The sequence below is a fragment of the Temnothorax longispinosus genome, chromosome 4, assembly GCF_030848805.1.
Source record: "Temnothorax longispinosus isolate EJ_2023e chromosome 4, Tlon_JGU_v1, whole genome shotgun sequence".
In the NCBI taxonomy this organism is placed as follows: domain Eukaryota; kingdom Metazoa; phylum Arthropoda; class Insecta; order Hymenoptera; family Formicidae; genus Temnothorax; species Temnothorax longispinosus.
Window position 1 is genome coordinate 18,311,447 of NC_092361.1, and position 13,352 is coordinate 18,324,798.

Genomic DNA, 13,352 nt, shown 5'->3' on the forward strand with positions numbered 1-13,352 from the left:
ATTCATAATTCCTTCTTTCTAATCTTATTTAATAAGGACCATATTTATAACTGTTTCTTGAATCACGTCTTAAAAATCTTTTAAATGAGATATTACTTATGATATTCATATTTTGAGCTGCAAAACAGTTTAATAATAGTATCAATTAGAAAACAATTAGTAATCAATTAGAAAACAATTAGATAAGCTTCTCTGCTTATTAGCTTAAAAGCATAATAAGAATCCTGTATTAATAATGCAAAATTTTTGTTTTGCAAATCGATACATCCACCTCCATATCTTAATATTTTAGAAACAGAGACATAGTTCTAAATTTTCAAGTCCAAAATTTTAATTATACTTCTAATCATTAAACTCACATATCGTTTTAGTCATTTATTAAAAAATGTTATAAAAAAATATTTTAAAAATGTTATTGTACATTGTACACCGCAAGGATATTTACAATATGTACATATTGCACATAAATACCTATATTTTCAATATAGCTCGGCCAGAAAACTGTGCAAGTTCTTTCTTTTTGCAGGTGCTGTCGTCTTATTTTCCATAATACGTTTTAATCGCTCTATGTTGAGTTTCTTGGGTTTCTTATGAGGGGTAGACAATCTCTTGTCACTTGGTATTGTTTTAGGCGTGATTACAGGCGATGCTGTAGGTGTTTTACTATAATCTTTCTTGTTCAATTGTGATACAGGCGTACAACCTGAGATATTTAAACCAGCAGTCTTGTCCTTAGATTTCTTCTTTTTCCTCTTGCGGTTACTGCGGTTACTTTGCGGTGTCTCTGTCTGTGAATTATTCAACTTGTTCGGCTTTAAGTGGCTCTTTTTCTTGAATGGCAATTCGGTGTTCTTGGAACAGACAGAACATTTGATGACCAATCTACTCATCTCGTTTTTTATAGATTTCGACGCCAAAGTTGCACGAACTCTTGGAATCTTTTGATCTGGATTTTCATTCATATTTCGCACGATCTTCTTCACCGATTTAGACATTCTTTTGCCACTTACTATCCGCACTTGATGATCCACCTTCCTCCAAAGTGATCCACAATGCGAACACGCCACTGACGGCCCAAAATTCTGCTGCGGCAGCTCTACTCTGTTGCTAAGATTTTTACATTTTTGCCTGAAAATATTTAACAAAAATTATAAAAAGAATTTTTTTATAAATCTGCTGATATATATAAATAAAAAAGTACAATTAATTTCTTTCTTTCTAGATCTAATTATTAAGATATAATTACAAAGTTATTCTTGACATAATTATTTTTGCACATGTCCAAACATTTAACAACAATAATCGAATAATAATATTGAAATATGATTAATTTAACTGGATTCAATATTTCTTCATATTAATTACAAGTAATGTCAGTAAAAAAAAAACGTGCAGGAAATTACATGTAAAACATCTGTAACTCCGTAACCAATGGGCTCTTCAGCTGCGTCATGAACTGATTGACATTCCACAAATGTTTAACGGTCTCCATACTCTCCATGATTGTTGTGAAACGTCGACGGAAATGTTTTCCCGTTTATACACGCGCTGATTATCCAATTACGCGTCGCCCCTGCAAAACAATCGCGAGGTCCGCCGCGTGGTCTCAGCGATTCGCTTTAAACTGCGAAGGGACAACGTCAACAAGACGTACTGCGCCTCGTGGACCCCATCGCTCAATTAAATCGGAATTAGGGTGCTTCGGCTCTTTAGAAAAATCTCCTGAGCGGCCTGAGCCTCGGTCTCATAACCAATCTCGTGCGTCGTCCCGTCGTGTTACTCATATCGACATCAGCCGACGCAGGCTGGCCAACGTGAGGAAAAACGAGAGCGCTGGCGACGTTCCGAAACACACTTCACCGCTTCCACGTCCGTCCGCCTGCTCCGGCGCGATCACGATCCACCTTCCTTCTCCCGCCGACGCTGCGCCGTACGGCCGTCCCGCTCCGAGACCGGACAGCGCGATCTTTCTCACGCCCGTGAGAAGGTTGTCCGCGGTTTCCCATCTGCATTGGCGCGACGCCGCGGACGACAGCGCGGAGGGGGGAATTCGTATTTTGTCATCCTTGTCATCGATGCACCGGGAGCCGTTCTGTCAAACAATAGAAGCGAACCGTGTCCGTCGTGCCGTGACAGCGAGTTGGTCCCGTCGTCGTTGGGGGCATGGGGGACGGCAAGGAGGGCGAGCGGCAGCCGCTGCTGAAGAACGAGAACGTCACGTATAGCTCGCAGGGCAACGATGCCATCGGCGATGCGATCGGTGAGTTACACGGAGGTTTAGGTTGCTGCCCCGCGCGAATTCACGCTGCCGAGAGGAGAAGCGAGAAGCGCGGCGGCCGCCCTTTCCCGGGGACGCCCCGTCCGTCGGTCGGGTGTGTCACTTTACATTCCGAAACTGTCGTTTCAGACGAGACGCAGTCGACGGTGCACACCGTCTCCACGATCGGGCCGGACGAGCTGCCGCCGCCGTACCAGTCCGCGATCCAGGGCGGCATGCCGATGGTCACCTGCAGGGTTTGCCAGGCAATGATAGACATTTCCGGCAAGAGGGATCAGCACGTCGTTAAGTGTTGTCAGTGTAACGAGGCCACGGTACGCGTCTCGTCGAAGATTGTTTCTTTCTTGCGGTTTGTTTACCGATACACGACGCTGTTTTTGTTACCACTTACCGACTTCCATTGTCTTCTTTTCTCGCCAGCCGATACGAAATGCCCCACCTGGAAAGAAGTACGTACGATGTCCGTGCAATTGTCTGCTCATATGTAAGAGCTCCTCGCAGCGTATCGCCTGCCCCAGGCCAAATTGTAAACGTATTATCAATCTGGCACCGAGCCCCATTACGCCGCCGGTTCTGTCAATGCCGGGCATGTGCAGGGTGGGATGTGCCCATTGCCATGACACATTCTTGGTGAGTCATCAGAGATTTATAGTTATTTTGTTTTATTGATCTTCAGAGCTATTTTGTCTCGAAATGTTACCTTCCACAGTTTAACACGTTAAATAACGCTTTGGCTCGATGTCCACATTGCCGTAAGATATCTTCCGTTGGTCCAGACTTTGCTAGAGGAAGAGGGATTGTATTCATTATTGTTGGGATTATAGCCTTAGTAATTGCTATAGCGGTAACGGTAAGTGTATAAACTCAATTTCTTGTTTGTATTTTGTTGGTGATCTCTATAATGTTAATTTTATACCGTACACAATTACAGGTCGGGACCTATAAATATGTAAAAACAAACGGAGGAATTTATGTAGCTTATATTGGTAGGTATAAGCGGTAATCTCAGATTTCGAAAATTGTCGATACGTCGTCAATAACTTCTACTATTCAGTCGCTATTTAAAAGATTCGTCCATCACATTTTTGGATCATTTCCAGGTGCATTTCTATTGGCGCTCTTATGCCTGGGTCGCAGCATTTATTACTGTACGATGAAGATCAGTTTGATAGAGGGTCCCATGTAGTCTCCCAAACAGCAGTGAGCAACCGGTAATATAAATCGAAACCCACTGAGAGATGAATGTCATGTAATCTATTTAGAACAAAATGTTTATAGCAATGTGACATTTCAAGCCCTTTTGAGGCAAGAACGAGTATATAGGTATATTATACACATGGCCATATGTGCGTATGCAGATCTGTATTGTTTATTATAATGCATGTATACATTCTTATATAATACGCATACACATATGAATGTGTTTCGCGATCGGGAAGAAAGCAAACGTTTGCGAGGCTTTCCTCAGGTAAGCTAACGATCGTAGGAAATCTCTCGGGAAGCCTGTATTTTACGAAAAATAAATTGTTCCTATGCACTTTTATATGTGCAAGCATAGGAGCAATAGCTATGGGCTCTCGCGAGTTTTATTTTACCTACTGACTAGAGAATACGCTCTATATTCAAATATACGTACACACATGCTTTCTATAACACATTACGCGTATTAAGTGCACACAGATGGAATCAAAGTGCAAATGTGCTCATAATATTCCAATCGTACGTACGAAGTAAGTTTTAAAACCCATATACGGGTCTGTACGAATCTGTTTTTTAAATTTATTCCTATATTCTATATAAAAGCATCTGTATTAAGAGCATAAAAAAAAATCGCATTGTTTCAAATAAATTTCTGGGTTTATATATCGATTTTGTAGCTACACATGAATGAAACTACGTGGGAGATACTAATGTATATATTAATAATATAAATAATGCACTTAGTGAGATAAAAATCCAAATATAGAATTTCCCTGGTTATTACGTGAAGAATACTGTAAGATGTTTCCAGTTTTCGCTGTAAAGTACACGTGATATCATCGGTCATGAAAATATAGTCTTATTAATTAGGTTTTCGTGTCATATACCTTTTATAATCTGCAATACTCTTTCAAAATGCAACTCTTCTTTCTAGGCAACTCTTTCTAAAGCAACTATTCTCAACTCTATACATATAAGTTTCCTTATCACATAATGGAGGATATGTTATACTACTTGTTGAAAAAATAAATTCCGTTTGGTAAAAAACTAACGACTGTATTTATTACATAACATGTGGATAAATTTGTCGATCCGAGAAAAAAGTGGGCAAATATTTAATTGCCATACGAAACATTTATATATGTATTATATATACATATATTACATATACAGAAGTGATTAGGAACGTTATTCAAACAAGGTACAAAATAATCAGGAAATACAGAAAATACGGCGCGTTATGTAATTTGTGCTTTCGATTACAGATTATTCAAATCAATCCGTACTTTTCGAATTGTAGTTTCGCTAAATCGTGGGATAAAACAGCTTCGCGAAATGATATATCTGAAAAATTCACACCTTGGCAGAATAGCAGAAAGCAGGAAAGCAGAAGCCAATCAGAACTCGCGTAAGCGTGGTAAGCAGAAAGGGAGCGTCCCGTTTGACCACAGCCACTCACAGCCCCCGATGCCTGGAGTTTTCCCCTGAACCAACCAATCAGATATTTTTATTTTAAATCAATTGACGACGTAGTCCAATTGAGGGCCGGTATCACAGTCTCCGATTAACGTGATCCTCCGATTAAACTCACTCTTCGTCTCTTTCTAGGGGGACAGTTAGAAAGAGATGCAGAGTGAGTTTAATCGAAGGATCACGTTAATCGGAGACTGTGATACCGGCCCTGAGTCCCGCTCATGTAAAGTGCTCTTCACACTACGTATCGCGGACGCGGATCGGATTGAGATTGCGGATCGCGGATCATAATCTAGCCAATCATGGACGAGCAGCTCATCTGTGATTGGCTGATATCCGATCCGCGTCCGCGATACGTAGTGTGACACGGGCATAAAGTGCTCTTCACACTACGTATCGCGGACGCGGATCGGATTGAGATTGCGGATCGCGGATCGTAATCTAGCCAATCATGGACGAGCAGCTCATCTGTGATTGGCTGATATCCGATCCGCGATCCGTAATCCCAATCCGATCCGCGTCCGCGATACGTAGTGTGACACGGGCATAATACTGGGCCCGATTCTCTAACGAGAAACGTATGCGCAAACTCTGCTCTAACAGAAAGGCTGCAAATTGATTGGCTATCGCACAGTTTTTAGCCAATAAGCTTGCAGCTTTTCTGTTAGAGCAGAGTTTACGCATACGTTTGTCGTTAGAGAATCGGGCTTCTGTGCATTCATACGCGGTGTGAATCCTCCATTATCGCTAGATGATAGGATCGACTTCCAGGGTTTCCGGAATCTCGCATGGGATAGGATAGTCGAGAGTCGATAGCGCATCTCTTGCGGAACGCATGAACGATGATATAACCCATGGTAGGAAAACGTGGACGAAAAAAATCCCTAGCGCTGTCACACACACGTAACTGCGGAACAGCTGATTGCTGAAAGTGGCGAAAAGGAAAATCTGCATCAATTGGGAGGTTACTGTGAAATATGTGAGAAAAAGGGTCAATCACGTCGCAGCCTGAACGGTACTTGACTTAACAGCTTGGATATTAACAAGAAAATACGAACAACGAGTACTATATCCTCAGATGTGACAGATGTTCGATGTAAGAAATGTCACAAATTGATATTCAGGATTTGTTTAACAAAAGCAGGTGAGATGATCTTTTCTGCAAAAGGTCTTTTCGCAAAGAACCTCCGGACACAGCTATCGTTATTCAGTTACGTTATTTTCGTCGTAAACGTTGATTGAAAATCACAAGAGCATAAGAGGTATTCTTATAAGTGAACAAATAATGTTCTTTATCATATGGCGTAATTCACCGTAAAAGATATTCAAAGAAAATAGAAAATGATTAATTTTTACTATAATTGTCGTCTAAAATTAGTGTATAATGTATTAAAGTTTGATCGATGATGTTATTATGAATTTAGGTTTCCTAGCGTTTGGGGCCTTCTACTCGTAGTCTTATATTCGCCAGTAGGATTTGTACTTGTGCTGCTGCGACTTTTGGTGGTATTGCTGCTCTGGCTTCTAGCGTCGCTACTACCCGATTGCAATTCTCTTCGAGCATTCTTAAGTTACGGCATTAGAATCGCTTTTGGCATCGTAGTTAAGATCGATCCCGAGAGCGAGCCCCGAGACAAACAGTCGAGGATAATAATCGCTAATAATGCATCCGTTTTGGATCACTTTGCTCTACGTCGCGCGACGGAGACGGTAGTCCCCAGCGTTTGGGAGCTACCTACTGCCTTGAGTAACACGCTGGGATTACAAAAGATGAATATGAACAGCAAGGAGACGCTAATTGCAAACATAAAACAATTTCTTTCCACCTCGACGTACAGCGTGGCCGTGCAGCCCGAGTTCAGCACGACTAACAACCAGGTCGCTCTGTTGAAGTTCAATTCCTGGCCGTTTAGCATAGAAACATCTGTCCAGCCAGTCGCCATCAAAGCGTCGAGATCAGAACTTGTACCTGTGCATCTTACCTCGTTGGCTTCAACCTGGTTGACAGAAGTATTTTGGTTTATGTTCGTGCCCTATACAGTTTTCACACTCAGGTACCTGAAAATCAGACGAAACTCCGACCACGAGATACTTGTGCGAGAAGTAGAGAAAGATATCGCGGATGCTCTGGGACTTCAGACATGTTCTCACACCGTATCGGACAAAACGGAGTATGAGAAGCGTTACCGCACGAGAATACTCAGTAGCGCGCGTCCCAACAGAAATACGCCAAACTCACAAGTTATACATAGTATAGAAATACAAAGGATGGCTCGTCAAGTCAGCGAAGTACTTCCATTGGTCCCACACAACGTGATTCTGCGAGATCTCAGTATGTATATATATATATGTGTATATATATTAGGTTGGCCAATAAGTCCGTGCGGTTTTTTACTTATAAATGTTACTTACAAATAACCGCACGGACTTATTGGTCAACCTAATATATACACTAGTCTGAATCTTGATTTAATTTTATTAATCTTACTGATTGCGTGGTGATTTTTTTGAAATACAGTAGCAATTATTAAATCTGCTTTTCCATTTTTTTGTCGCAGTGAAAACTCGAAACGTTGATGTTACGATTGCCAATATTCTTGATGGCATAGTTACTTACACTCCAGAACCCAATCCGCCAGCTCAATCGTCCGTAACGTCGTCCAGTGGATCTTCTGCAAAGGACAAGGTATTGGGCACTACTTCCTTCCAAGAGAAGAAAGCTAAAATGATACAAGAAGCCAGAGAAAGGTATATTAAGAAACATGGACTGACAAATTGCTGACATTCTTACTACTGTTTTATTCTGGTTATAACACTGTCATTATAATAACATCTATATAACATGTTTTACTGTTCATGTATTATATTTACTATTACTTCATGTGAATACATCTTTATTTCTAAAATATGATCACACGTAATTGTACAAAAACCTATCCATTATAATCATAAGCAATATTTCGCAAAAAATCATTTTTTTTTTTAAATAATGCAATCATCAGTTATGTACTATATAATACAGTTATCGATCATAACGGAATTACACGCTTGAGCAGCAGGGAGATAAAGACTTTTGTATCGAATTATCGATTATGTCATTGTAGATAAACAAAATGTCACAGGTACACACCATACTTTTTTGACTGTACATACAAGAGGCCAAAAAAATTTATATTATTTTTAATGTAAAGAGATTTATATTTCAATATATATTTAAGTTTTAATATAAAATAATATGTGTAATAAAATGATATAATATAATATGTATAATATAAAGATTATAATCTTTAAATCATAAACGAGAATAAATATTATAAATAAAAATTACATAAGTCTGTTAAATTGAACAATAAAACGTAAATTTTTATTTTTAATGGAACTTTAAATGAATTTCGACATATCATTTTGATACTTAATTACTAAGTTATTGACAATTGAGTCATAAAAGAATACGCCACAAAAAAGATTTATTAAAGAAGTAATGTAAGTGGAGAAAAGTATGGGATACCTATGTAACAGCCTATATAGACTTATAAAATCCAATTATAATTATAATTACATAATTATATGATTTGTATATATCTATATATCTCATATTATTCGTATATATACTGTCTAAAATTCTCCATCGAGTTCCTCTCGTAATTCTTAATAATTACGATATATAATTAAAGCATATAATATCTAATATAATATCTATGGAAAAAATAGGTGAATGTAGGAAAAAGTGTATTCATGCTTCTCCTAAATATATCTTATATATTGTACTCCATTTATAAAGTTTGGAAGACTTGTTTTGTACTGTACGTGTTATATGTGATATAAAAAAATATAAAATCTATAACGCATAGGAAGAAGCAGATTAGTAAAATATAATACAAAAACAATACTTTTATACTATTATAATGAAATTATATATTGCACTCTAGAGACTTAATATTCTCACTGATATTATTATTTAATATTAACACATACAATAACAAATTGTTAAGTATAAATTTTAATAAATGTATATGATACAAATTAAAATAAAGCTCCTTGAGTTTTAAAAAAATAAAATAAAATTGTTTTTAACATTTATTATTACAAGAACTTATAATTAACTATAATAAAGAGCATAAACCATTAAAAGCAAAATTAATAATAAAATTACATATAAATAATCATAGCCAAAAATTATAGTCTTAGAACACTACGGAAGTTTTCTCTCATTATTATATATTATATTATTATTAAATTATATGGCCTATTATTGTCTGTTTTGATTTCTAGAATAATAGTGACTGGTGGTCAAAATGCATTTTATATAATTAGTATTTAAGATTGCCAACACATACATATTTGATATCAAGAAAATCTTCAACCCCATGCTTAGAACCTTCCCTTCCTAAACCAGATTCTTTCACCCCACCGAAAGCAGCTTCCGCGCATGAAATTAATCCCTCGTTGGCACCTACCATACCGACTTCTAACTTACGCGCAACTCTAAATATCTGTGATATGTCCTGCGAGAAGAAGTATCCAGCTAAACCAACGGGTGTATCATTAGCTTGTCTCAATACGTCTTCCTCGCTGGAAAACTTATTAATTACAGCTACGGGCCCAAAGATTTCTTTGTTGTAAATTTGCATGTCTTCCGTTATATTGGTTAATAGAGTAGGTGCATAAAACAATGGTCCGAGATCTGGTAATGGATTTCCGCCGCAATGTACCTTAGCACCCTTCTGAACTGCGTCCTTTACTAAACCGTCTACCATGTCCAATTGACTTTTCTTAATAAGCGGCCCGTGAGTGATACCCTCTTTACTACCATCTCCCAACTTGATATCTTTTTCAATTCTTGCCACAAATTTCTTAACAAACTCGTCGAAAATATCAGCTTCTACGAAAAACCTGTTTGCCGAGACACACGTTTGACCAGTGTTGCGAAATTTGCTGGCCATAGCGCTGTTTACAGCTAAATCTACATCCGCGGATTTGAATACGATATACGGCGCATTACCACCTAATTCAAGGCCAAGTCGTTTCACAGTTGAGGCGCACTGCTTATATAAGATCTTTCCTACAGCTGTGGAGCCGGTAAACGATAACACTCTTATCTTTGGATTTTCGCACAGCTCTTTGCCGACGGCAGCGGAATTTGTTATACTTGTGGTGAGTACGTTCAGGATCCCCGATGGAAAGCCTGCCTGTTCCGCGAGGTCTGCTAGCGCCAGTGCCGTCAGCGGAGTGTCCTCGGACGGTTTAACGACGCACGTACAGCCAGCGGCAAGCGCGGCACCCGCTTTCCTGGTAATCATAGCATGTGGAAAGTTCCACGGTGTGATTAGGGCAGCTACGCCGACTGGTTGCCTCAATAAAAACAATTCTCTGTTCGACGCAGGAGCCTGCAGTACTTCTCCTCCTATTCTTCTAGCTTCCTCCGAAAACCACTCGACAAAAGAATTTCCATATTTAATTTCCGCTCGCGACTCGGCGAGGGATTTTCCATTCTCTTTAGTCAAGATACGAGCCAGATCCTCGGAATGCTCGACCATTAGATTGTACCACTTTCTAAGCAAATCGCTTCTTTCCTTCGCTGTGGTTTTAATGAACGTCTCGAAAGCTTTGGCAGCTGCGTCGATGGCTACTTGAGTATCGGCAACGTTCATATCAGGAACATGAGCAATAACGGTATTGTCGACTGGATTGCAAACAGGAAACGTCTGCTTGCTGCTGGCGCCTATCCAATTCCCATTGATATACGCATTATCCCTCAGGAGATGCATCGCTCTACAGCTCAAAGGCACGTGATGCGACAGGCACCGTTGTAACAACCTTGTTCTAAGCATCCTTTCGCACAAGTGACCAAACGTATCCTGTAAAGAATAGAGATTCGCAATAGAAGAACAGTTACACGATAGAAATTAGAGATCTTCAACTGAAAGTATGTACAAATTATGTTGCACTGACTCTGATTTGAACTTTATTCACCCTTCCGTGATTTTCCTGTGTGATGATATATATACGTCGAAATACGCTTATCAGTATAATCATGTATGATTACGTCTCCCTTCCATAGGTGACACGAGTGCGAAACACGTTTACAATCGCAGATATATTTTTAATATCTAATCTGCCTCTGATTCTTAATGTATTTTAAATTCTGAACCACGTTTCTTTTATTTTAGATATTTTATTAACGCTTCTAACACTTACCTTTAACAGGTTATTAATCTGACGACAATACTGCGCGCTGGCTCATTTAGCGTGATTTAGCGTCCGACCGGTCGAGTGTTGTCAATTGAAAGCACGATTGACAGAACGAGCTTATGTAAGTGACGTCCTCTCGCTGTCGATCGCATCGCGCCTCGACTTATAAATCCTCGGCAGTAAACAGTGCCGTGACGCCGTGATTGTATTGTCGACGCGTCGGCGTCCCTCGGTATCCCTCAGTCAACACGCTTGTTATCAGGCTGGCTCTTGTTTGTTGCGTTGAAATCGCACTGAGAAAAATACGACGAAACTCGTCATGAGCAGCAATACGAAGCGGACCATCTACGTAGGCACGTATGAATTAATAAAAATATTTTGATGCACCGAATAATGCACGTGACACTTAACCTCAACTTCCAAACCAAACTCCGAATAATTTAACCGGCGATCGATTCAACCGGTATAATTGCTCACAGCAGAATCTCTGACCGTGCAATTCGTTGTCTCTGAACTAAGTTTTCTCTCTGTGTGTCAAGCAACAAAAAGTTAATAATTCTGTTGAGAAAATGTTATAGGTATTACTTAACACGTTTGACTGTCCATTAAATTAATCAACGTTTGGTCTGCAAACATTTGAATGTATGCAAATTGCTATTATTTATTTGTATATTTGAGGAGTATACTTTTGCTATGATTATTACCGAGAAATATTGCGCGGCAAGCTATCGTTCAGATTAACGATTTGATCCCATCTTGTTTTCAGGTGGTTTAGCCGAGGAGGTCGACGAGAAGGTGTTGCACGCAGCGTTTATACCTTTTGGAGAAATTGTCGACGTCCAAATACCATTAGACTATGAGTCTGAAAAGCATAGGGGATTTGCATTCATTGAATTTGAAACAGCAGAGGATGCAGCGGCGGCTATTGATAACATGGTACATTTGTAAAATGTTATTAATAACATTGGCAGATGATTTGATAGCAATAATCTGATATCGAGAATTTTCTAGACTTTGTTGTTGTAAATAATTTACTTGAGGAATCATTCATTGATAATGTCAACTCTCACAAGTCACTTTCAACTGAACGATTTAATTTTTAATTTAAAGGATACAGAAAGCATTAATCCTTTGATATAAATCTGACTTTTTCTTATCTAATCGTTGGCAATACGTAAGAATCAAAGTGACATGTTGCTTATGTTTGTAACGTGATAATTTATCAAAATTAATCCATGTTGATTGACAGAACGACTCGGAATTGTTTGGCCGGACAATAAGAGTAAATATCGCTAAGCCGCAGAAGATAAAGGAAGGTTCGTCGAAACCGGTATGGGCGGACGACACTTGGCTGCAAGAACACGCGGGCGAGACATTGAAAAGTGACGACAGTACGAAGACAAATGATGTTGCGCAATCAAAGAAAGCAAAGCAGAATCCTCAGGTTTACTTTGACATAAGCATAGGAAAGCAAGAGTTGGGCAGAGTTATCATGATGTTACGAGCGGACATTGTACCGAAGACTGCGGAGAACTTTCGGGCGCTTTGTACGCACGAAAAGGGATATGGATATCAGGGTAGCATCCTTCACAGGATTATTCCAGATTTTGTATCCTTAAATATCATGTTCTTTTTATCCTGTTTAAAAACAGTATCTCGGATAGTTTTATTTATTTTTAACTTGAAGTAAAAATCCTTAGCGAAAATATCACAGATGTGCCAAGGAGGCGATTTTACGAATCACAATGGTACAGGTGGGAAGTCGATCTACGGCAATAAATTTGACGATGAGAATTTTGAATTGAAACACACCGGTCCGGGAACTCTATCGATGGCCAATTCCGGCCCGAATACAAACGGATCACAATTTTTCATGTGTACAGCGAGAACGGATTGGCTGGATGGAAAACACGTTGTCTTCGGACATGTCCTCAGTGGATTAGATGTACTTAGAAAGGTTGAAAAATTTGGAACGAAATCAGGCAAGCCGACAAAGAAAGTCGTCATAACTGCCTGCGGAGAATTAGTATAATTATTTCTGTGTATATGTTTTGTAATAAATCGAAACTTGTAAGAAAAAAAAGTCAGAATTTTTATATTTTAATAATTATATAGATCTTTAATTTCGTTAAGCAATAAAATTATATACATATATACCTGCATATTTAGAATATTCTTTTTCTCTTTGTCATATCACGCAGCTTAAAGG

General features: G+C 39.0%; 5 protein-coding genes across 7 annotated transcripts; 3 read left to right on the top strand and 2 right to left on the bottom strand.

Annotated features, from left to right (window-relative positions):
* Positions 1-360: 360 nt before the first annotated feature.
* On the bottom strand, positions 361-1,837 carry LOC139812211 (uncharacterized). Its single transcript, XM_071776882.1, has 2 exons — positions 1,404-1,837; positions 361-1,128 (listed from the first exon to the last, which is right to left on the bottom strand). The coding sequence occupies exons 1-2, from the start codon at positions 1,499-1,501 to the stop codon at positions 480-482; spliced, it is 747 nt and encodes a 248-aa protein (XP_071632983.1). The 5' UTR covers positions 1,502-1,837; the 3' UTR covers positions 361-479.
* Positions 1,838-2,026: 189 nt separating this feature from the next.
* LOC139812210 (type 1 phosphatidylinositol 4,5-bisphosphate 4-phosphatase) lies at positions 2,027-4,529 on the top strand. 2 transcript variants are annotated; one of them, XM_071776881.1, is made up of 7 exons: positions 2,027-2,260; positions 2,408-2,592; positions 2,699-2,908; positions 2,988-3,128; positions 3,210-3,264; positions 3,379-3,489; positions 3,557-4,529. In XM_071776881.1, exons 1-6 carry the CDS (start codon positions 2,164-2,166, stop codon positions 3,462-3,464), a joined length of 774 nt encoding a protein of 257 aa, XP_071632982.1. In that variant the 5' UTR covers positions 2,027-2,163; the 3' UTR covers positions 3,465-3,489; positions 3,557-4,529. The 2 variants fall into 2 exon arrangements, with proteins under 2 accessions (XP_071632982.1, XP_071632980.1); XM_071776879.1 differs by having other exon boundaries at positions 3,379-4,529.
* Positions 4,530-5,853: 1,324 nt separating this feature from the next.
* Positions 5,854-7,857, top strand: LOC139811299 (lipid droplet-regulating VLDL assembly factor AUP1-like). The gene is made up of 3 exons (XM_071775492.1): positions 5,854-6,095; positions 6,376-7,283; positions 7,510-7,857. The coding sequence occupies exons 1-3, from the start codon at positions 6,055-6,057 to the stop codon at positions 7,731-7,733; spliced, it is 1,173 nt and encodes a 390-aa protein (XP_071631593.1). The 5' UTR covers positions 5,854-6,054; the 3' UTR covers positions 7,734-7,857.
* Positions 7,731-11,291, bottom strand: Ssadh (succinic semialdehyde dehydrogenase). Of its 2 annotated transcripts, none has more exons than XM_071775486.1 (2): positions 11,150-11,291; positions 7,731-10,809 (listed from the first exon to the last, which is right to left on the bottom strand). In XM_071775486.1, the coding sequence occupies exon 2, from the start codon at positions 10,780-10,782 to the stop codon at positions 9,262-9,264; it is 1,521 nt and encodes a 506-aa protein (XP_071631587.1). In that variant the 5' UTR covers positions 10,783-10,809; positions 11,150-11,291; the 3' UTR covers positions 7,731-9,261. The 2 variants fall into 2 exon arrangements, with proteins under 2 accessions (XP_071631587.1, XP_071631588.1); XM_071775487.1 differs by lacking the exon at positions 11,150-11,291 and adding an exon at positions 10,886-11,042.
* Positions 11,292-11,355: 64 nt separating this feature from the next.
* LOC139811300 (peptidyl-prolyl cis-trans isomerase E) lies at positions 11,356-13,297 on the top strand. The gene is made up of 4 exons (XM_071775493.1): positions 11,356-11,496; positions 11,910-12,079; positions 12,393-12,752; positions 12,858-13,297. The coding sequence occupies exons 1-4, from the start codon at positions 11,463-11,465 to the stop codon at positions 13,173-13,175; spliced, it is 882 nt and encodes a 293-aa protein (XP_071631594.1). The 5' UTR covers positions 11,356-11,462; the 3' UTR covers positions 13,176-13,297.
* The last annotated feature ends 55 nt before the right edge of the window (positions 13,298-13,352 follow it).